The sequence below is a fragment of the Natator depressus genome, chromosome 5 (genome assembly GCF_965152275.1).
Source record: "Natator depressus isolate rNatDep1 chromosome 5, rNatDep2.hap1, whole genome shotgun sequence".
Taxonomy (NCBI): domain Eukaryota; kingdom Metazoa; phylum Chordata; order Testudines; family Cheloniidae; genus Natator; species Natator depressus.
Window position 1 is genome coordinate 6,003,139 of NC_134238.1, and position 22,195 is coordinate 6,025,333.

The 22,195-nt window shown below is 41.4% G+C and overlaps 1 protein-coding gene across 4 annotated transcripts in view; it reads left to right on the forward strand.

Moving 5' to 3' along the window:
* KIAA1328 (KIAA1328 ortholog) overlaps positions 1-22,195 on the forward strand; it is a 269,075-nt gene that overhangs the window by 195,492 nt on the left and 51,388 nt on the right. For all 4 annotated transcript variants that reach the window (XM_074952292.1, XM_074952291.1, XM_074952290.1 and 1 more), the window contains one exon: positions 16,031-16,212. In XM_074952292.1, coding sequence (XP_074808393.1) covers positions 16,031-16,212 — 182 coding nt within the window. The remainder of the gene's footprint in view (positions 1-16,030; positions 16,213-22,195) is intronic.

A 22,195-nucleotide genomic window follows, 5' to 3' on the forward strand; every position in this document is an offset into this window, starting at 1 on the left:
AATTCCAATTCATTTATGAGTTGTTCCGTGGTCTCTAGAGGTGCGTTTAATAACCCGATGTGCCACTTAGGCAACTTAATGCATTTACTGAATGCAGCTGGCTAGGATTTTTTTCTTCTCCTCCTGAATATTTTTAAAACTGGCAGATTGACAGCATTAAAACAGACAGAAATCAACTGTGCTTGCAAATGGCTTATAGGATCTTTTTAACTTTGGGTAGCTGGAAACTGCTTGCCCATTTGTTAGTGTCCATTTTAACACCCAGGCTTTCTCTCTCTGTGGCAGATTATTTGACACTGAAGTTGGTAGCATATTCAGCTGGGAAACGCAGAGAAAACTTATTTGGTCAATAAAAATGTACTTGATGTTTCGGCAAGAAGTGCAAATGCTGAATTAGCTGCAGAGACACATCTCTGAGTAATAAATATAACCACAGCATCTCCCCAACAGATATCTGCCCTAGTCCATTGTTACATAACAGGAGACTTTATACTGAATTTTCTGCACATTTTTACTTCATTACAGCCACCTAGGCCAGGGTACAGCTGCACTGCAAAATAATAAAATAAAAAAAAACAACCCCGCATCAGCAAGTCTCAGAGCCCGGGTCTGCAGGCTCGGGCTCATGCTATGGCACTAAAAATAGCAGTGTAGATGTTTCTGCTCAGGCTCTGAGACTCATCCCCTTCACCAGGTTTCAGAGCCAAACTAGGAATGTCTGTTTTTAGCGCCATAGCACAAGCCTGTGTCTGTAAACCTGGGCTTCGAGACTCGCTGTTGCAGATGTTTTCTTTTGCCATGTAGATATACCCACACAGGCTGAAAGAATAGTAGCTTTTCTTATTCTACAGAAATAATTCTGCCCTTAAGTTGGTGATCAAAAGTTTATTTCAAGATGTTTGTGAAAGTCTTTTTTTTTTTTTTTAAACCAGCCAACAATGTTTGTTATTCTGGGGAGCCTAAAGCTTCATTTCCACTTGCACTGGTTTCTTTGATAACCACATTCTCAGGTTTACTTTGAACTACAGCAGTTTTCTATCCTGCTCTTATCTGAACTGTACCTGATCTCTTCTTAGGATCACGTATGTCACATTCAGCAGTCCAAATTAGCCTGAACAGGAAGCCTATGGGTGGGCGGCAGCTTAGTCAGTCTTAGTGGAAAGATGGCGCTAACTTGGTTTACAGCTGTAGTCTTCAAAAAGCAAAATAAGCTTGTATTTAGCGAACACTTGTGGAAAGAGGGTGGGATCAGGGGTCACTGGATGTCACTGGTAATTTTTATACAGTAAAAACCAGCCACTTGTGAATTTTCCAAAGGCCTGGATCTGTTAATGTGTAATGATAGTGCATGATAAATCTCCTGGTGTGGCTTTGTGACTTCATATATTGAAATTGAAAATGTTCTGGGAATTTGGCATGTGTGGTGACGAAATCTCTCGTTTTCCCTCTAGCTAGTGTAAGTTTGTTCACCATGCTTTCCGGGTGTTCTTTCCTGTGCCGACACTTGGAAACAGGGAAAGACATTTTTCAGAGCACTTGTAGTTGTCTCTTTTTGAGGACACATTAGAGCTAGTAGGTCACTCCATGACTTACAACACTCTTCTGAAGCCTGGCTTGATTAGTTTTAATATAGATTGCCTTTCTTATATGTAACTGTGTATCTTCTATTTAGTTTTAAAAATTTATTCTTAAAGTAACTAGTATTTTAATGTATATTTTCTTGTGTCCCAAGAAAGGAAAAGTTGAGCCAGATCGTAGGAAAACAAAAAAGTTCTGGAAGGTGCTTTTGAATTAGCTGTATTTGGAACCTACCCTTACAACTATCAAGCCATTTAAAATCTGAACTGATGGGGCAGTACTAGGAACAAAAGCCATTGGTATTACAAAATCAAAGAAAGAAATCCTCCATACCCTGCTATTTCTGGCCATGATCGCAGCTGCACCAAGCTAAACCCACTTTTTCCTCCCTCCTGTGACCTTGGCTGTGCTTCAGCATGCAGAGAATTGAAGCAAAAAGCAAACTGTACTAAATATTACATTCTGTCACTTGTAGATATACAAACTTCATAGAAGGATAATGTCATGTGACCTCTCTCTCTCTCTCTCTCTCTCTCTCTGAAGTGGACTTTATGCATTTGCAACTAAAATTATGGTGAAGTAAAACTTTCCAGAGTGTAATGATATTTTGAATTGAGCTCTGCTGTTTTCCAGGAGTGCTTTGTCTTTGCAAAACTGCCCATTACATTTATAACAGTGCTAATTTTTGAGAGCCACACAGAGAAAATTTTAGATTCAGCCCAGCTGACTTGTTCTTCACACTGCCCCTGTGGTGCAGAGGATTGATTTTTGTGTTTCTTTTGATATTTGGCTTTCTTTCCTCTGGTACTCAGTGCTTCAGGCCTTAATCCTTTAACCTTGAATCTGAGCATCAGGGCTTCATGAGGGATCAGGCCGTTTGATGGAGAGAGAACTTCCTTTGTTGTACCAAATGGCTGGGAGTGGTACAAAACAAGGCAGATCTCCAGATAGTTTATATTTTTCTATTGTGTTAAAAGACTATAAACAGAGGATGGGTTTAGTGGGGATTATAAATAATCTAGAGGAATGTAGGGTATTAGAAGCAACAGGAAATAGGTAATGACTTTTTCTTTAACATTTCACCAATAACCAGTCTATCATGAGAGATGTGTATTGGGCTGCCAACTGTTATACGGCATTCTGATTTGGGTAGCGGTTCAAAGCTCATCATGTCATGGCAGTGTGGTCTCTGATGGAACAGGGGGAAAAGGCTTTTCAGCTTCTCAAAGGGCAGTAGTTGTGGCGGCAGCAGCTTGCTTGCCCTACCCAATGTAGAGAACGGTTTTGCGGATGGCCGGGCGAGTTCGTACTTTATAGAACCATTAATTATATGTTATAACGCAGCTAAGCATGGCATTCCTAACTTCATGAATTCTATTATGAATGGCCTTTTCGTATTCCTCATCTCATTATATTAATGCATGTGACCTGAAGTTTAGCTAAAGTTGTTGTTCAGGTTAACTTTCATTTAGTGCTTGCCCTAATTTTAGAAACAGTATGATCTTTAGATTTTTATGGAGAGAATATTTTTGTGGTGGTTTTTTTTGCAGTGCTATTTTATACCATTTCTCTTGGAACTAGTTTTGAACCAGTTTCTTCTCACAAAGAGAGGACTTAGGCATTTCTTGATTTTCCCAGATATTATCACTGGATGACATCCGCCTCCACAGATTGAGCTATCACTATGCCAGTAATTCTTTTACCCTTTGCTTCTCTGGTTGACTTGCTGTCTGATCAACCCTAATCTGGCAAAAACTGCGCTCTTTTCTTTTCTTTCTGAGACTCTCTCTGCTTCCGGTATTGACAACACTACGATCCTCCCTGTCACTCAGACTTGTTCGGTGGCTCATGGGAGGGACACAAAGGGGGGCACCAGCTAAAAGGGGGCACGTGACCTCCCCACATGACCCCCCCCAGCCTGGAGCTCCCGTGCTCTTCCCGTCCCCTCCCCATCCCACGTTGCCTGGGCAGTGACTCTGTCCTCCTGCTGCGCCGGGAACCGGAGCAGAACATGGCTATACCACCCCCAGCCCTGTCCTCAGGTGGAGCTGTACAATAGACCTCAGATAGGAGACGCAGCTGCATGGAAGGGCTGGGGTCGGGGTGAGGCTGGGGGCAGTCCCTGCTCCTTTCGCCACTGAGGTTCCCTGCTGAATGTGCCCCCCCGGCACCTGGGGAGGGGCATGTGACCCTTCTTGCCCCCCCGCCCCTAGGCGTCTCCTTGACACTTTTCCCCATCCTTCTCCTCACACCCCTCGGCTGTTGCTGCATGCTGCTGCTTTCTCCTCCACAACATACTTTAAAAATTAAGCACCTTGATTTTGTGAAATCATCTCTGGCCTCCCTTATATCCATTTCATTCACCTCCATTTGAAATACAGCTGCTAAGACTAATTTCCTTGCTGCGCAATTAGACAATGTTACCCCTCTCTTTGAAACCCTCTGTTTGCAGCTGCTTGCCTATAGGCATTGTGCAAATCTACCGTGGCCTGCAGCTCACATTGTATTGTTATATCCCCTTATTTCTCATCACTCCATCAATAACATGAGCATCAATATCTCCTTTTTAAGTTTATCACTTCTTTTCCTCCATGCCTCCTCTTACTGTATCCCCTATGCATATAAAATCCACTGGAGGCTGTCTCCAAGAGTCTTTTGGCATTGGAACCTGCAGTCAATAGAAGGTCACTGCATGGTGGTACTTAGCATTGGTCTAAATCCTTCCTGTTTCTTGTCCCGCCTCTCCCCGCCCCTTTACTTGGAGTTTGTCCTTGGTTTTGTTGTTTGTTTGTTTGTTTGTTTGTTTGTTTGTTTTTCCCCTCCTAATCCCATCGAGGAGCAAAGAGGGACTCCTCCAAAGAGCTGTAAACTAGGCTCCCTTCTTTCAGGGGAGGAGACAAAGAGTGCCCCTTTCTCTGCCTTTCACTTTATTTTGTCTCCTGGTTGCCTAGCGGATGGTACCACAACACCAATAACTTAGAATTTTCTGCAGGATAAGAGAGAGGCCTCAGTTGGTTTTTCCATTCTTCAGATACGGTGAACTATGGTATGCAGCAAAGCCCAGGGTTCCTTGGGTCAGGCACTGTACAAACATGGACCGAAGAGAAGGTCCCTGCCCCAAAGAGGTACAATGTGACCAACACTTTCATGTTTAAGAGTTCAAAACAAAATAGTGGGCAAGTAACTGCAGCCCTGGGACAACAGTAAGTGTTGTGCCTTACCCTTTTGTGTAACTGCATGCCCTTCTATTTAATCAATAAGCAGTTAATAATTGTCTCTCTCTTTTATTGTCCCCCTCCTTGTTTGTCTGTTGTATCCATCTGTTGTGTCTCATTTTGTACTGTAAGGTCTTCAGGATAGAGGCTATCTTTTTGTTCTGTGTTTGTACAGTGTGTAGCACACAACTACAGGCTGAGGCCTCTAGCTGCTACCCCAATGTAAATAAATTACAGGTAAATGAAGAGCCACCATACCACATAGCTAGCATGGTACATTTAGTACTGTATTGGGTTGTGACTGACATTTCCTGATAGTTCAGACCATTATCATTACTTTAAAACAGAACCATGCAAAACTCTACTGTCTACTACCTGAAATTCAGTCATCTCTTTTTGATTGGCAGATAAAATATCATTTATATTTTCTTACCATCCTAGTCATAGTTGCAGTGAGTAAACAGATATTTGTAGCATCTTTCATCACAGTTCTGAAAAGTGTAGGATTTTTGGTTTTCCTTGGGATCTTAACATAACGAGCAGGAGGCAAATGTTAAGTGTGTCCCTTAAGCATCTGGGCTGACCCAGTATTCTGTGACATTGTATTCAAAGTAAGTCCATGTGCTAAAAGGAAAGCCATAGGAAGATTTTGATGAAACACTGGTTAAAACTTTCAAACTTGGGTGCCTACAGTAATGCATCTAAATTCATATTTAGACACCTAAATAAATGACCTGATTTTTCAGAGGCACTGAGCACCAAGGTGAATCAAGTGGTTTTAGTAGATTCAAGGCAAATGAAGCTGCCAGTTTTGAATTTCTTAAATCTTTACTAAAAACTCCTTCATCAAAGGTGACTCTCTGCAGAGTAACATAATCTAATAGTTAAAATAATCTGCAAAATTCTACTTACCCAGATGTTTGAGGGTTTTTTTAATGGGTCACTAAAGTTTCACATTTTTCATTATTTATAATAATCACTATCACAATGAAGGCAGGTGATGGGTTGTTTTGTTTTGTATTTTTGGCCTAGGAGGGTAAATTTCATGACTATTTTTGAAGGCTGGGCTAGAGCATGGGACTTGGGAGTCACGAGGCCTGGCCATCTGACTCAGTTTATGACTTTGGAAGTTTAATTTCTCTGTTCCTTGGTTTCACCACCTTCAAAATAGGGGTAATAACTTACCATACCTTTTTTTTTTTTTTAGCGCAATTTGAAGCTTAATGTTTGTGAAGTTCCACTTTGTCCTTGAATAGAAGTTGGGGGTATAGAATCAATGCTGTGGATCTGTGCCAGAAAATAATATAAATACTAACTATTATTAACTCATGGCTCCACCTAGAGGTATTATAGGATTCACTCCAAGTAGGTTTCTTTGGAGGAATCTCCATCCTTAGAAGTTTTTAAGGCCCGGCTTGACAAAGCCCTGGCTGGGATGATTTCGTTGGTGTTGGTCCTGCTTTGAGCAGGGGATTGAACTAGATGAACCTCCTGAGGTCTCTTCCTACCCTAATCTTCTTCGATTCTATGATTCTTTGCACATTCCACAGCCTGCAGTACCTGTGTACAACAGGGCAGATCCTAAGCATCAATTGCTTTAATTATGGATCTCTTTAAAAATATCTTACTTGGAGGATGCTATCAGATCTTGTTTTTCAGTCTTATTGTCCACCCCTTTCTGTTACATTCACATTTATCTTCAGTGAGTGGTTGTTCTGTCATGTAACCCACTGGCAGAAAGAGTGGTTTCAAAATAGCTCTTCATTTTCTGAGAGGTACTGCTATCAACAGCTGTGCACCTGTTTTAACACTCTTCTGGAGGAGCTGGTGTGTATATACTTACTGTTTTATAAAGTACATGAAAACAGAAGGGATCTTGCACCGTGCTGATGGGTGCTTGCACTTCTGAAAAGACTCACTAAGTTTTGAGCATTATTTTACCAGCTTCGTTTGCAATGGTAGCAGCACTATGGTAAAGCCCTTTGTTCTGTTTGGACCAAGGTAATAAGGGGATGTATTGTTTTCAGAGACCTTTTTCAAGACCGAATTGGAATACAATCCAGGATGTTTGGCTGGTAATAGTTTGCATATAACATTTTGAGGGGAGTGTAGTGGATGAGGCTGCCTCGGAGCCACTTGAAAGTGATTCTTGGATAAGGCACCAAAATGGCGTGCAGATGTATGGTTTTCATCTTACCCATAAGGGTTATGCTGTTTGATCAAGAACTGTAGAAGTTTGGATTTAGTTCAAAAACTTTGTTTTGTCCTAAACAGGCTTTTGCATCATTCCTTATGGTGCTTTCGCTGTTGAGAGCTAGGCAGGCTTTTCAGATATACAGAGGCTGTACTGAAGGATTGTTTTTATACCTATGACTTGACATTTACATGACTTTCTTTTGTGAAGTCTGACAGCGCTGCTTGCTAGAACGACAGCTGCTCTACTCTGCTCTATAAAAAAGGCCAAACACACAATTGCAGCATTTTGTCCTGCCAGAGCTTTACCAGCCTGCCTTCTGTGGTCATTTCTACATGACTGTATCAAAAGCTTTGTGTTGGAATTTTCTTTTGGATTCACTCTCTGGCGGCAGAAAAGGAGAGAAATTATCAGAGATCATTTCATTGTTTCTTAGGGCAGCCAGTTAGGCTGAGAGGGAGTCAAACTATGAGTAACTTACAGCAAAACCAGGACACGGCTTTGGAGGGAAGACATAACTGCATAATTGTAAGAGCCATTTAGCTTTTTTACCTTTAATTATGTATGTGCATGAATGTTGATATCCAGGTTATAGTGAAACCGATATCTTAGGCGCCGACTCCGTGAGTGCTCCAGTGCTGAAGCACCCACAGAAAAAAATTAGTAGGTGCTTAGTACCCACTGGCAGCCAATCTTCTCTCCCAAGCCCCAGTCCCGCCCGCCTGCAGCCTCTGCTGATCAACTCCTTCCCCTCCCTCCCTCCTAGTGCCTCCCACCTGCCGCGGATCAGCTGTTCCGCAGCATGCAGGAGGTGCTGGGAGGGAGGGGGAGGAGCGGGAACGGGGTGCACTAGGGGGAGGGGTGTGAAGAGATGGGGTGAGAGCAGAGAGAGGCAGGGTGGGGGTGGTGCCTTGGGGGAAGGGGTGGATTGAGGGTGAGGCCTGGGGCTGAGTGGGGGTTGAGCAACCCTGGGGAAAATTAGAAGCTGGCACCTGTGACCAATAGCTAGAGTGATTTTTTGCGGGGGGGAAGCTTACTACTTAGAAGATATGATGCTATTTTTATTTTAGATTTCTATTAACTTACAAAATACCCAGTTACAAAATTATCAGGATAATGACTCCTTCCTCCCGCACAAATACTCAGTCCCTGCCCTAGGGAAAAGCCTGAGAAAAAAGATGGGCTTGAGCTGTAGAGATGGATGTGCATTTCTAGGAGGAGGATACCTGCCTCTTTGTAGCAGCCGTTGGATCGCACCCATGTCATTAGTATGCCCATGTGTCTTACATAAATGCCAGGTTTTATAATTCGGCCATGAAAACTCACTCTAAGCTTAAGTGTGGTCTTCAAGGTCTCTGCCAGAGCCAGGTTTTTTCTGTCTTTTAAAGAACAAGAAAATTAAGTTTAGATTTTTTTCAAACACTTTTCTGTTTCTGTGGTAAAAAGCGTCAAGGTTTTTAACAGCGTGTTTTTGATGCGATTAATCTACTCGTGACCAGATTGCTTTAGCCCTTAGGAACACAAGGGTGGTCATACTGACCAAAAATAAACTGCACTGAGTATGCTCCTTCTGCGCATTTCCCCTCCACCTGCAATGCATGATCCACCCCGTATTCCAGAACAGTTCCTCCCTCTAGTGCTTCCTAGGCCTCTGTTAAGAATACTATCTCCTGCATGATTGAATGGCCAGTATCATTCGTCTCACCCACTTGTTTTTAGCTATCCTGCTCTTCAGCACAGAACTGCTCTGGTTTCGTGCATGGAAGTATTTACCCCCATTCTCCCTCAGCCTCTACCACCCACCCTTTTGCTTCTTCTGGACAGAGACAATGGGCATGATCCAACAGCACGTGAGAGGCCAGATGGTTCAGTGATCGGGACATTAGTCTAAGACTTGAGACCTGGACTCAATTCCCTGATTCACCACAGACTTCTGCAAGTGACTTAGGGCTAAAGTTTTAAAGGTATTTGGGCATCTAACTCCCATGTCTAAGGTGCTATCCACCTGGGAATTGCTAAGTTTCCTTAGTGGTTAAGGGGATTCCAGCATCAAATATGTATTGTTTGTGCTGATTGCCAGTCTTGCACCATTAAATGTTACACATTCTTGGCCAGATTGTAATTGCAGCAAATTGCACTCTTGCACCATTAATAAAGTTGTTGGTGTTTGTTTGTTTTTTAAATAGAAATTGCAGAGTGGAAAAACAACATTACTGCAGAGTTTGCTTTTTGGAACAAACCACCCAATGCAGTCTGTAACTTTACTGATGGCTAAACTCCCAAGCCCTGGACTCAACAGGGTAACATTAAGGCAGCCATCTGTTGAATTGCCTCCCATTTGTGGGTTTCTGACTGGTCCTGGTGTAGTCTTGTGTTCTCTGGCTACTGCTGATCTGCAGTGGAAAATGTGTGTATAGGTCAGAGTTCAGTAGAAGGCGAGACTCCAAAATCGATGGCTGGGAACCAGTCAGTTGAACACTGGCTATGGAACAGGAAACAGATTCAGCCTGTTTACACCCAAGAGGTTTATAGTTAGTGCCACTCTGTTGCTAGGACTAGAGCTTCTTTGCTGCTTCGGAAGCTTAGCACTTCAACAGATCTGTGACGTTCCATTTCGAGAGCAAGGCTACCATTATGTTAGATTGATTCATCAGCATGAGCAGCTAAAACAAGTTAAATTCTGTCATAGGTTCCCTGTATTTATTTAAAAATGAATTTAGTTGGCTCTAAATGGACATTTATTTTAGTAAAAAGAAAAGGAGTACTTGTGGCACCTTAGAGACTAACCAATTTATCTGAGCATAAGCTTTCGTGAGAAGTGAGCGGTAGCTCACGAAAGCTTATGCTCAAATAAATTGGTTAGTCTCTAAGGTGCCACAAGTACTCCTTTTCTTTTTGCGAATACAGACTAACACGGCTGTTACTCTGAAACCTACCATTTATTTTAGTGTCTTGAAGAAGTGACTTTCCTCTGTTAAAGCAGAATAATGTATCTATATGCTGCCCTAACTTGAACAGTACATAAAGATTAGTAAATAAGACCACATTAAAAATACTTATAATGTAAGTAACATGGCTCCCAATAGCCTTTCTAATGTCCATTAATGCTTATTCTGAGGATCAGAGCTCATTTTACTGAGCCATTTAGTCAAACCGTGTGATTATTTAGAAAGTTAATTCATGCATACTAAAATCTAGCTTAAGTAATGCAGAGGGTAGGAGGTAAAACTCTATGGAGACGATAGTCCTTTTTGTTATTTAATGATCAGCCATAATTAACTTGCAAATTTGAAATAATTAGAACAAATTAAAGGTATTTAACTTTGCCTCCCTAAAGAAAAATTTAAATTGCACCAAATGCAGCTTTAAATTATTCAAGTCTCAGAGGTCTGTGCTGAATTTTTTTTTTTTTTTACAATGCCTTTTCTATGATAAGAATACCAATCTGCTTTTTGTCAGAAAGCATCCTATCAAGTAATTGTTCTTTGTGTCTAATAAATGACAGCTATTCTTCTTGTAAAAGTATTTCGGTCTCTGAAGGCTACATCAGCATTTGCATGGCATTTTAATTCAATAAAACAAAAGGTTAATGTTTTGTTTTTTTTTTTTACTTTTTAAGGAATGCAAATACTAGCAGTATTCAGTGGGTCCTGAATGACATTTAAAATTTGCCATTCAAGCTCAGTAGGGCTATCGCGATAGGAGGCATAGACAAAATGGAAAAAAGTTCAGGACGTGTTCCCTATTATTCTTGAAGTGTTTACAGGTTTCAGAGTAGCAGCTGTGTTAGTCTGTATCTGCAAAAAGAAAAGGAGGACTTGTGGCACCTTAGAGATTAACACATTTATTTGAGCATAAGCTTTCGTGAGCTACAGCATCCAATGAAGTGAGCTGTAGCTCACGAAAGCTTATGCTCAAATAAATGTGTTAGTCTCTAAGGTGCCACAAGTCCTCCTTTTCTTTTTGAAGAGTTTAGGCATTCATAAGCTAGGAGGTGAGAAAAGAGAGAAAGAGTCTCTTCCTTTTTTGGTAGAATTTGTTGGCTGCTCTGGCATTAGTCTGTAGCTTAGTAAGTATCTTAACCTCTTTTGCCATACTTCTCAGTGGTCCTGTTTCAGGTAGTAATGATAAAGCTCATTGAAGATGACTATGTCCTGTACAAAGTCATATTAATCAAGCTACACTTGGATGTACTGATGTATCATATAAACTGGAAATAGATGAGGACCCATAAGGTCAGTTAGACTCCCTGCCAGTGCAGGATTGTTCCCATTGGTATATTTTCTAGTTTGAAATTTCCTAAGGTATGGGGCTTCCATCACTTCCTTTGGCAGATTATTCCACTGCCTCATGGAACTCTGTCACAGGTTAGTTTTTCCTAACATCCTCTTTGTTTCATTTCAGTACATTGCTCCTTATTAATATTATCTTGTACCACTCTTCCCCTTCCTCCTTGGTGGTTACATCCTTTCAAATAGATGTTCAGTGCGTCCCTTTTTAGGGTTTGATTCTGCAGTCCTTACTCAAGCAAAACTTTAAAGACTAAAGGTATTCCTTTAAATACTGAAGGAATAAAGCCCAATTCATTGTTTAGCCAAGCTATTTTATAAGCATTTTATTGTTTCTTTGTATTAACCTTTTCAACATCCTAATCTTTTTTGTTTCTCTTCTCTGAATTCCCTCTGGCACAGTGTTACCCAAACCCCAACTGGGTATTCTAGGTTTAACCTCACCATGTAAAGAGTATCACACTGTACCAGCAAATTAACCTTCTCCCAGTCATTTACAACTCAAGGGTAACTGTCTTCAGAAAAAAGAACAAGGTGTACTTGTGGCACCTTAGAGACTAACACATTTATTTGAGCATAAGCTTTCGTGAGCTACAGCTCACTTCATCGGATGGATGCAGTGGAAAATACAGTGGGGAGATTTATATACACAGAGAACATGAAACAATGGGTGTTACCATACACACTGTAATTAGAGTGATCAGGTAAGGTGAGCTATTACCAGCAGGAGAGAAAAAAAACCTTTTGTAATGATGATCAAGGTGGGCCATTTCCAGCAGTTGACAAGAACGTGTGAGGAACAGTGGTGGTGGGGGCGGGGGGGGGGGAATAAACATGGGGAAATAGTTTTACTTTGTGTAATGACACATCCACTCCCAGTCTTTATTCAAGCCTAATGTAATGGTGCCCTCAATGCCCCACTGCCATGTACATTGGCCAAACCAGACAGTCTCTACATAAAAGAATAAATGGACACAGATCAGATGTCAAGAATTATAACATTCAAAAACCAGTCAGAGAACACTTCAACCTCTCTGGTCACTCGATTAGAGACCTAAAAGTGGCAATTCTTCAACAAAAAGCTTTAAAAACAGATTCCAACGAGAGACTGCTAAATTGGAATTAATTTACAAACTGGACACCATTACATTAGGCTTGAATAAAAGACTGGGAGTGGATGTGTCATCACACAAAGTAAAACTATTTCCACATGTTTATTCCCCCCCGCCCCTGGCCCCTCCCCCTCCTCCACGTTCTTGTCAACTGCTGGAAATGGCCCACCTTGATTATCACTACAAAAGGTTTTTTTTTCTCTCCTGCTGGTAATAGCCCACGTTACCTGATCACTCTCGTTACAGTGTATATGGTAACACCCATTGTTTCATGTTCTCTGTGTATATAAAATCTCCCCACTGTATTTTCCACTGCATGCATCCAATGAAGTGAGCTGTAGCTCACGAAAGCTTATGCTGAAATAAATGTGTTAGTCTCTAAGGTGCCACAAGTCCTCCTTTTCTTTTTGCGGATACAGACTAACACGGCTCCTACTCTGAAACCTGTCTTCAGAAAAGATTTGTAGGTTCTAATTAAATGTATTTAAAAAACCCAGAAAACATCCAAATAATGGCTGCCACCTTAAATATCTTTAAATGCTCTTAATCATGCAGAAGCACAAGGGGAAAATATCTCTATAATCCTGTATTTTTGTAAAGACCTTTTTAACTAGTGAGTCTTTTAGGCCCTTTCATTAGTAGTTAGGGTTCTAATCCACCCGTTCTACACTGTATATCGCAGGAATTAGTAGATTAATTCCATGTAATTCGAATAAGATACTAATTTAGTCTGCCATACATTTTAGTAGCCGCTGTGCAACATTATTAGCGGTCATGTAGTTAGAAGCCCTGAAGTAAATGGAGGTTATTCAGAGAAGTTGTAGCCAACACTTCAGCTAGTTATTATAGGTCATGAGCCATTACATAATGTTCTGCATTAATAATACAGGAGTAGAACTAATTGTCCAACAGACACAGAGGGCCCTATTAAACAATGACTGGTACAGCACATTGATTTTGAAACTTTTAATTTAGATGATATTTTCTGATGGAAACATCGGAGATCCACCTTTTTTCCCAATGTACACTATATTCAGTAGCATAATCTTTTACATGCAAATATTGTTCAAATTCATTTTGCATAGCGTATTCCATAGAAACTGTATCCCAAACTATTGAAGTGTACGTTCTTTGGGGTGTCTGTGTAAAACGGCACTTATATACTCGACAGATCTTCTCTCTGTGTGTATTCTATTGATTTAATACTAAAATTTTCCTGATGTTTACATCTGCGAGCACAGCAGAGGTATGAGGAGATAAGCTGAATTCTATTGCTTCATATGCATCATCTTCCAAATTGTATCCTGTGTGTCAATCACAGGTCTAATCAGCTACACCAGGTGGGCATCCCCATCACAGGCAGTAGGCTTATCACTGAGGGCAGAAGTTGGAACGGGTTGGGTGGCAGAGGAGAATTGGTTCTGCAGGGGGGTATCGAGAAAGGACCTGCAGTAGACAAGGCAAAAGGTGAAAGCATGCATAAGAATTTCACCAAGGGGAATGCTGCAGAAATGGTTACATTTCTTATGATATTCCCATTTCTGTAGTATTTGTTCAAAGCATATTTGCCCACACACAGGTCGTACGGCAGAGGTTCTGATACACTTGTGCAGTGTGTACCATTTCTTAATAAAGGAGAGGTGATCTCCTGGACATCTCCTTTCCCATGATTCCATTCATAATTGCATGTGTCTATGGCGACTACAGTAATACTTGCTCCATGAACCCCAATGCCACCTTTTCCTCCCTAGCGCAAACCACGCATTTCTGTTTCTCCAGCTCCACCCCATGCAACTCAGCCCTGCAGCGCTAATGAGGTTCCTGGAGCTCCTAGTCACTGGCTCCCCCAGTCAGAACTCTCTTCTCTCAGTTATTGCTCAACAACCTCCACAGACTTTTCATCTCCTGCTCCCCATGCTTCATCTCTTCTATTGCCGAGAGCCCTGACTTTACCAAGACACCTGCACCTTCTACTTCAGACACTCCGCACCTTTTTTTCCTGGCCCTAGCTTCCCTCCTGTTCCCAGACTTGTTCCCCTGACATGGGTTTGCTTCCCAGCTCCCTTATAGAATCATAGGACTAGAAAGGGCCTCGAGAGGTCATCTAGTCCAGTCCCCTGCACTCATGGCAGGACTTAAGTATTATCTAGACCATCCCTGACAGATGTTTGTCTAACCTGCTCTTAAAAGTCCCCAATGATGGAGATTCCACAACTTCCCTAAGCAATGTATTCCAGTGCTTAATCACCCTGACAGAAAGTTTTTCCTAATGTCCAACCTAAACCTCCCTTGCTGCAATTTAAGCCCATTGCTTCTTGTCCTGTCCTCAGAGGTTAAGAACAACAATTTTTCTCCCTCCTCCTTGCAATAACCTTTTATGTACTTGAAAACTGTTATTTCCCCTCTGTCTTCTCTTCTCTAGACTAAACAAACCTAATTTTTTTTAATCTTCCCTCATGTTTTCTAGACCTTGAATCATTTTGGTTGCTCTTCTCTGGACTTTCTCCAATTTGTCCACATCTTTCCTGAAATGTGGTGCCCAGAACTGGATGCAACGCTCCAGCTGAGGCCTAATCAGCGCAGAGTAGAGCAGAAGAATTACTTCTCGTGTCTTGCTTACAACACTCCTGCTAATACAGCCCAGAATGATGTTCAGGTTTTTTTGCAACAGAGTTACACTGTTGACTCATATTTAGCTTGTGGTCCACTGTGACCCCCAGATCCCTTTCTGCAGTACTCCTTCCTAGGCAGTCATTTCCCATTTTGTATGTGTGCAACTGACTGTTCCTTCCTAAGTGGAGCGCTTTGCATTTGTCCTTATTGAATTTCCTCCTATTTACTTCCAACTATTTCTCCAGTTTGTCCAGATCATTTTGAATTATAATCCTATTCTCCAAATCAGTTGCAGCCCCTCCCAATTTAGTATTGTCCGCAAACTTTATAACTGTACTCTCTATGCCATTTGCTAAATCACTGATGATGATTTAGATAATGGCATAGAACACTTGCAATTCGATCATAAGTCTCAGGATATTTGGTATTTTCCTTAAAGCCCTAGCTCCTGGAGTCAAGCAATTACATGAGAATCTCAGTTTTTGTTAAAAAGAGTATGTTTCCAGCCCACATGGCTGCAGAGAAAAGCATGTACCCTAACACTTAAGAAGAGCTGTGTGTAAGTTCGAAAGCTTTGTCTCTTTCACCAGCAGAAGTTGGTCCAATAGAATATATTGCCTCACCAGCCTTGTCTCTCTCATAGAAACACCTGTAAAGAATCCATTTAGCTATAAGCAGGGAGATAACGCTCATGTAAGTTTCTGAGTCAGATATGTGCATTTACACACCTTAAAACATTCTTTACTAAAAATGCGGATGTGCACTGTTAAATTACAATGAAAATGTCACTGAAGTGCATGTTCTGAAACGTTTTGTGTTGTTGAGAGCCTGGGAATTCCCTGGAGTCTCCCATTTAAGTAACTTGCTAACATTTTGATCCCTACCCAGCATGCTCTGGCATTAAAATGCTAGAGAAAATAAACAAAGCCACAGCACAGCTAGAACATTGCTGCTTCAAGACAAACTGCACAAACAGTTCAGTGCTAATGTGCAACATGTTAACAGCTCATGACCTTTCACCCCTTCCAGCTTTCCAGTGTCTAGGTATGAAGATTGCCTTCCCAAAACACCGGCACTAGGCAAAGCATGCAGAACACCAGGGAGCAGTGGAGGGAGCAGCTTGGGGAGGAGAACAGTTGGCTTTAGTGCAAATGTGGAAGAAGGAGCCATGTGGATGTATGGAAAGAAGGAAACCGGCAGGTCTAGAAGAGGTAAGATGAAGCATATGCTGTCTTGTAATGTGAGTTTGTTTATGGCATTTAGTAATTATAGGCATGTGTTCATGTGTGGTTCAGTTAGATCCCAAAGAAGAGGGAGCGGATTGTAAATTGTTTAAAACAACCAAAATGTAGCTATGATAAATATAACAGAAGTTGTAGAAAGCCCAGCAAACAGCAAGTGATTTTGTTGGGGTCCCTAACATGGGACAAAAAAACCTCAGGCCTTTATTCCCAGAAAGAATTACTTCAGCAATTTTTTTGCTTTCCCAGCAAACAGAGAATAAGTTTGATGGGGTTTGCTTTTTGTGATGTAATCTTCACATTCTCTTCCTTCCTGAGTAATGGCTACCACCATCACACCCTGGGATTTTTCCACACAAGGATGTCTTTGCAACTAGAATCTGTCCTGCTCTTAGCTTAGCATCTCCACTTACGATGTGGAGAAAGCTGTCTTTCTTGGGAAGGAAGGGGGGTGGGGAATAGAAGCAGTTTGGCGGTTTCGCTGCAGAGCCTAACACAATCTTTCGTTCAATTATGAGCTGGCTTTTTTTTTTTTTTTTTGGAACTTGTCAACCAGTTTGTGTCAGCATAAAAATAATAATAATCTTAAAAAAAAGGCAAAATGAGAAAAAACGTGGTGCAGTTCTCAAAGGAACAAATAGCTTGTATTATTGGTTAAGACCGTACCAACATTAAAAAGCAGACCATGTGAAGAAACTTTTGAAAGGGTATCATCAGACTGGACCCAAACAGTGGCTGAGGTTAATCTCTTCCAAGGCACAGCTACAAAAGTTGGAAGCCTATAAAGGGCTTGTGTCCAAAAAAATCAATTTCTAATTTGAAACAAAATCATTTTTGACTAACCGGGGTTCAGGACCCATTACTTTTGCTGTATAGTCGGCTGACATTTCAGCACTTTCTGTTGTGCACAATGAATCCTAATAGTCATTTTATAACATCGCTACACCAATCAATTTAAGCAAGAGAAAGCCATAACAATTCTGCAAAGTTTCAGGAGCAATTTTCACTGATGGTTTTCCTTTTTATTTATTTTTAACCATCATTCGTTCTTTTCTTTTGTTCTAGAAGTACCGCAGTGGTGAAATTGAGATTTTTTCACATTATTTGGAGGGTTTTTTTCCTCTTGGATAAGGGTATTCCCAGGAATTATCTTCCTATCCACATGCCTCCAAAAAATCCTGGCTTCTCCCCTCATCCCTCTCATTCTGCTTCAGTTAGTAAAATTACATGCTGTCTCTGCTGGCCTGGCAGTTGAAGAAGTTATCTGCCCCCACACCCTCCTTTTGAGCAAATGTCTCATGGAGATGCTGGCACCTAGGACATGGAGGTGCATGGCAAAGTTTGACTTACTGCTTTGGCGTTTTTATTGAGGCACCAGAAAAAGTTAAGAAAAGAGCTTTCAGACTGTAGAACAACCGTGGGTCTATTTACTGAGTTGGATAGCTTGTTTATCACAAGGCAAATTACCGAGCACTAATCACTGAAGTTGAAGTCTTCTGTTTTTAGTACCTTTTTAATTGGCATCCCTCTGTTACATGTTTGGGCTCCTTTAACACACACGCACTTAAGCTCCATTTTCTAATTACATTCGTGTATGGAATCTACAAGGTTCTTGTCTCCCTCCATGCTCACCACCACTAGTTCATGCCAGCTGTAACTGAACTGGTCACGTGGCATACACTGACTTCCTTTGCTCAGATTTTAGTCTTTCATTAGGGACAGATAACATATTTCTAAGCAAAAATAAAACCAAAGATATAGATATTTCTTCCAGACATAGTCCCCTATTGGAATATGGGATTTGCCGTGCAGGCTCAGACCTTCAGTCCATCAAGTCTGGAATCTTTTCTGGGCCGTGGCCAGTACCTTATGCTTCAATGGAAGGCAAACTCTTGATCTCCTGCTGCAGTGCCCTTAGCCAGCTGAACAGTGCTCTCTGGGGATGGGGAAAGAAAACAATCAGATGACATCCTGAGGCATGAGATTTGATTGTTCTAAGAACTACATATTTGTGTGTGGTGTTATGCACCACAAAATATCCAGGCTTGGTTAGTGAACACAGAACCACATTCATGTGGCAACTTTTTAACTGGTAAATTTTAAAACTTGTACTAATTTTCTCCCCACTTTTGTCTGTGTTGTCCGTTTGGACTGTAAATTCTTTGGGACAGGGGCTGTTTGTCTGGTACATCACTAGCACAGTGGAGTCTCAATCCTGGCTGGGGCTTTTGGGCTCTGTTGTAATTAGTAGTAATGATCACCATGCATGTGCCCTTCACACCTGGGTCCACAGAATATATCTGGAGACCTTGCACATCATCCTGATAGTATTTCCACTCCCACATATAACTGTCGCATCAGTTTCCAGAGCAGTCTTCCGGCAGGTCTACACTAGAAGCGCTATATCGGCGCAGCCTGCAGCGTATCTGATTAAGACGCTGTGTGCTGATGGGAGAGCACTCTCCCGTCGGCATAATTACTCCACCTCCACAAGAGGTGGCAGCTCTGTCGGCAGGAGAGCATATGCAGCTGACACAGTGCCAGTGTGGACTGCGCGTAGGTTGCTGTAACGTGTGTTGCTCAGGGGGTGTCTTTTTCACACCCCTGAGTGACATAAGTTAGATCCACTTAAGCAGTAATGTAGATGTGCCCCTAGTCTTAGAATCATAGAATTGTAGGACTGAAAGGGACCTCGAGAGGTCATTTAGTCCAGTCTCCTGCACTCTAGACCATCCCTGACAGGTGTTTGTCTAACCTGCTTTCAAAAATCTCCAATGATGGAGATTCCACAACCTCCCTAGGCAGTTTATTCCAGTACTTAACCACCCTCACAGTTAGGAAGTTTTTCCTAATATCCAACTTACACCACCTTGCTATAATTTAAGACCATTTCTTCTTGTCCTATTCTCAGCGATTAAGGAGAACAATTTACTCCCTCCTCCTTGTACTTGAAAACCGTTATCAGGTTCCCCCTCAGTCTTCTCTTAGCCAGACTAAACCAACCCAATTTTTTCAATGTTCCCTTATAGGTCATGTTTTCTAGACATGGAATCATTTTTGTTGCTCTTCTCTGGACTTTCTCCAATTTGTCCACATCTTTCCTGAAATGTGGCGCCCAGAACTGGACACAATACTCCAGTCAAGGCCTAATCAGTGCGGAGTTGTGTCTTGCTGCTTGTGTCTTGCTTACAACACTCCTGCTAATACAGCCCAGAATGATGTTTGCTTTTTTTTTTCTTTTTTCTTTTTTTTTTTGCAACAGTGTTACACTGTTGACTCATATTTAGCTTGTGATCCACTATGACCCCCAGATCCCTTTCCTAGGCAGTCATTTCCCATTTTGTACATGTGCAACTGATTGTTCCTTCCTAAATGGAATACTTCGCATTTGTCCTTATTGAATTTCCTCCTATTTACTTCAGACCATTTCTTCAGTTTGTTCAGATCATTTTGAGTTTTAATCCTATCCTCCAAAGCACTTGCAACCTCTCCCAGCTTGGTATTGTCTCTATGCCATTATCTCAACCATTGATGAAGATACTGACCAGAACCGGACCCAGAACTGATTCCTGCAGGACTCCACTTGATATGCCCTTCCAGCTTGACTGAACCACTGATAACTACTCTCTTCATTGTTAAATTCCTCAGACTTTTGTTTGAGTGAGGCTAAAACGAGAAACGAGTGAACCCAAGCAATCTGCTCCATTTGGTGTCTGTTGAAAAGGCCCCTTCTCTTTTTCCTCTGTCAGTGGCAAAACCCCAGGGTGTATTCAGATTGTTTCCCCTCTGAACATCTAGCTTCTGCAAGATCATATCAGAATGACCTTACTACTCTCATTAACCATTAACATTATAAACTGTACTGTGTTTGGAGGCCTCAGCTAAAGCGGAGAGTAACCTTCCTAAATTACCTAGCTTCCCTTCTCCCTGCGATGTGTTTAGGATGGAGAGCATGGCTGCTTTTACTTGGTTGCATCACCGAATCTTAGGTCCTTCCGTAACTCTTGGGAAAAGCTACTGAGTGAGCTGGGTCTGGATGTACAGTTACTGACTTATTACTTCCTTGTTATTTTTCTCCTGTAGTCAGTGATTTCTGTTGATGTTGCTTAATTTTTCCTTCAGTATTTCAATACAATACGTGTTTGTGAGCCCTTTCACAGAACTTCTTTAGCTCTAGCAGCAAGAATATTCCTCGACTTCAAACAGACAAGGCAATCCTCCAGTTGTGTGTCTTTCCAACAGTCAATAGTGTATGTTGGTGTCACCAGCAGCTATGTCAGTACATACTAAAATCCAAACAGCTTGCCTAGTTAAGAGGCATTGGACTGCAAAAATCACTCTTCTAAATATTCTTGCCTTTAGGCCAGAAAACAAAGCTGTCCGTTAGGTTCTCCTCTGTTAGGTTGGCCACTTCACTTATCTAACCATTTTTAAGTCTCGCTTTTTGCCTTTTTCGTAGGTATATAGATCTCTCTGTGTTTAGACAAAGGAAACAGCTGGTGATATGTCACTGTAGTGAATCTGGCTTTCATAGAATCAAAGAATATCAGGGGTAGAAGAGACCTCAAGAGGTCATCTAGTCCAACCCCCTGCTGAAAGCAGGACCAACCCCAACTAAATCATCCCAGCTAGGACTTCCATGTAATATTGTATGGCATGCACAGCCCTTTCCCTTCTATATAAGAATGGTAAAAACTAGAGATGAAAAAGTCCATATAGGGCATCTAATCCATACTTTCAGCCGGGGCAAATTGTTCCCTACTGTGTTTTTTCCAGTGGTTTTTCAAACTTCGCTTTTTAGAGATTCGGGAGTTGAAAGTTTCATTTCACCTAAGGGAAGGCTAATAAATTAATTAGTTCGTATTTGCAAAGCACTTTGAAGATGTAAAGTGTTAGATAAATGTGAACTATTATGAATATTAGTATGATCCCATTCTTAAGGATTTATTTCCTGATTATCAGCCTAAATTTCCCATTGCTCACTTTCATTCCATTACTTCTTGTACCATTTAAAGGACAGCTATAACTTGTGCATGTGTGGCCCTGAATCATATTGGTTCTTTTGGGCTGCATGTCAGCTTGCAAGCTTATGTCTAGTTTATTGTCTGCTATCGTTCCTTAGGTCTACGTACCTTCATCCCACTATCTGTTTTTTAATTATTCTCTTCCCCACCCATATGTATTAGCTTTCATTTTCCAGGCTGAATACTTCCTTCCCATAACTATTGCCTCTCTATTCTTTCTCCATCCTTGAGGTATTTACAAACCTGCAATTGTAATTAAAGTGCTGTCTTTCAGGACCACCTCAGTTCTCCATGGCTCTTCATAAATAATTACCAGTAGTTTCAAAAGTTCATTAGGTAATTCCCTTTTGCCCTGGACTGTATGTACTTCAGACCTATGGATTTGTATGTTTTAATTTTTTCTAAGACCTCCCTTTATCAGCCTTTTATCAACAAGTATTGTATACGAACAAGGTCTTCATTAGTTTCTAGTTTTCAATATGTCTTTTCTTTATTTTACCTACTAGAATGGATTTTAAAATGTTCAGTAGCACAGCCATTTTAGAATCATCATTTTAATCTCTCCTCATTTATTAAGGGGCCTACTTTCTTTCTAGAGATCCCTTTACCTCAACAGACCTGTGTTGCTTTTCTCACAGTATATTTACAATATCCTTCTAGCTCACATGTATATTCATTTATTCAGGTTCTTCTTCGAGTGCTTGCTCATGTCCATTCCATTGTAGGCGTGTGTGCTCACCCCGTGCTCTGGTGCCCGACGTTTTTCCCTCAGTGGTATCCGTAGGGGGCCAGCTCTGGCGCCCTCTGGAGTGGTATGCGTATGTTGCAGTGTAAAGCATTCTGCCGGCTCCCCCCACCCTTAGTTTTTTCTTACCGGCAATGACGGTGCTGGAATGTCTCCTTGCCTTGGCAAGCTGACTCCTCTCAAC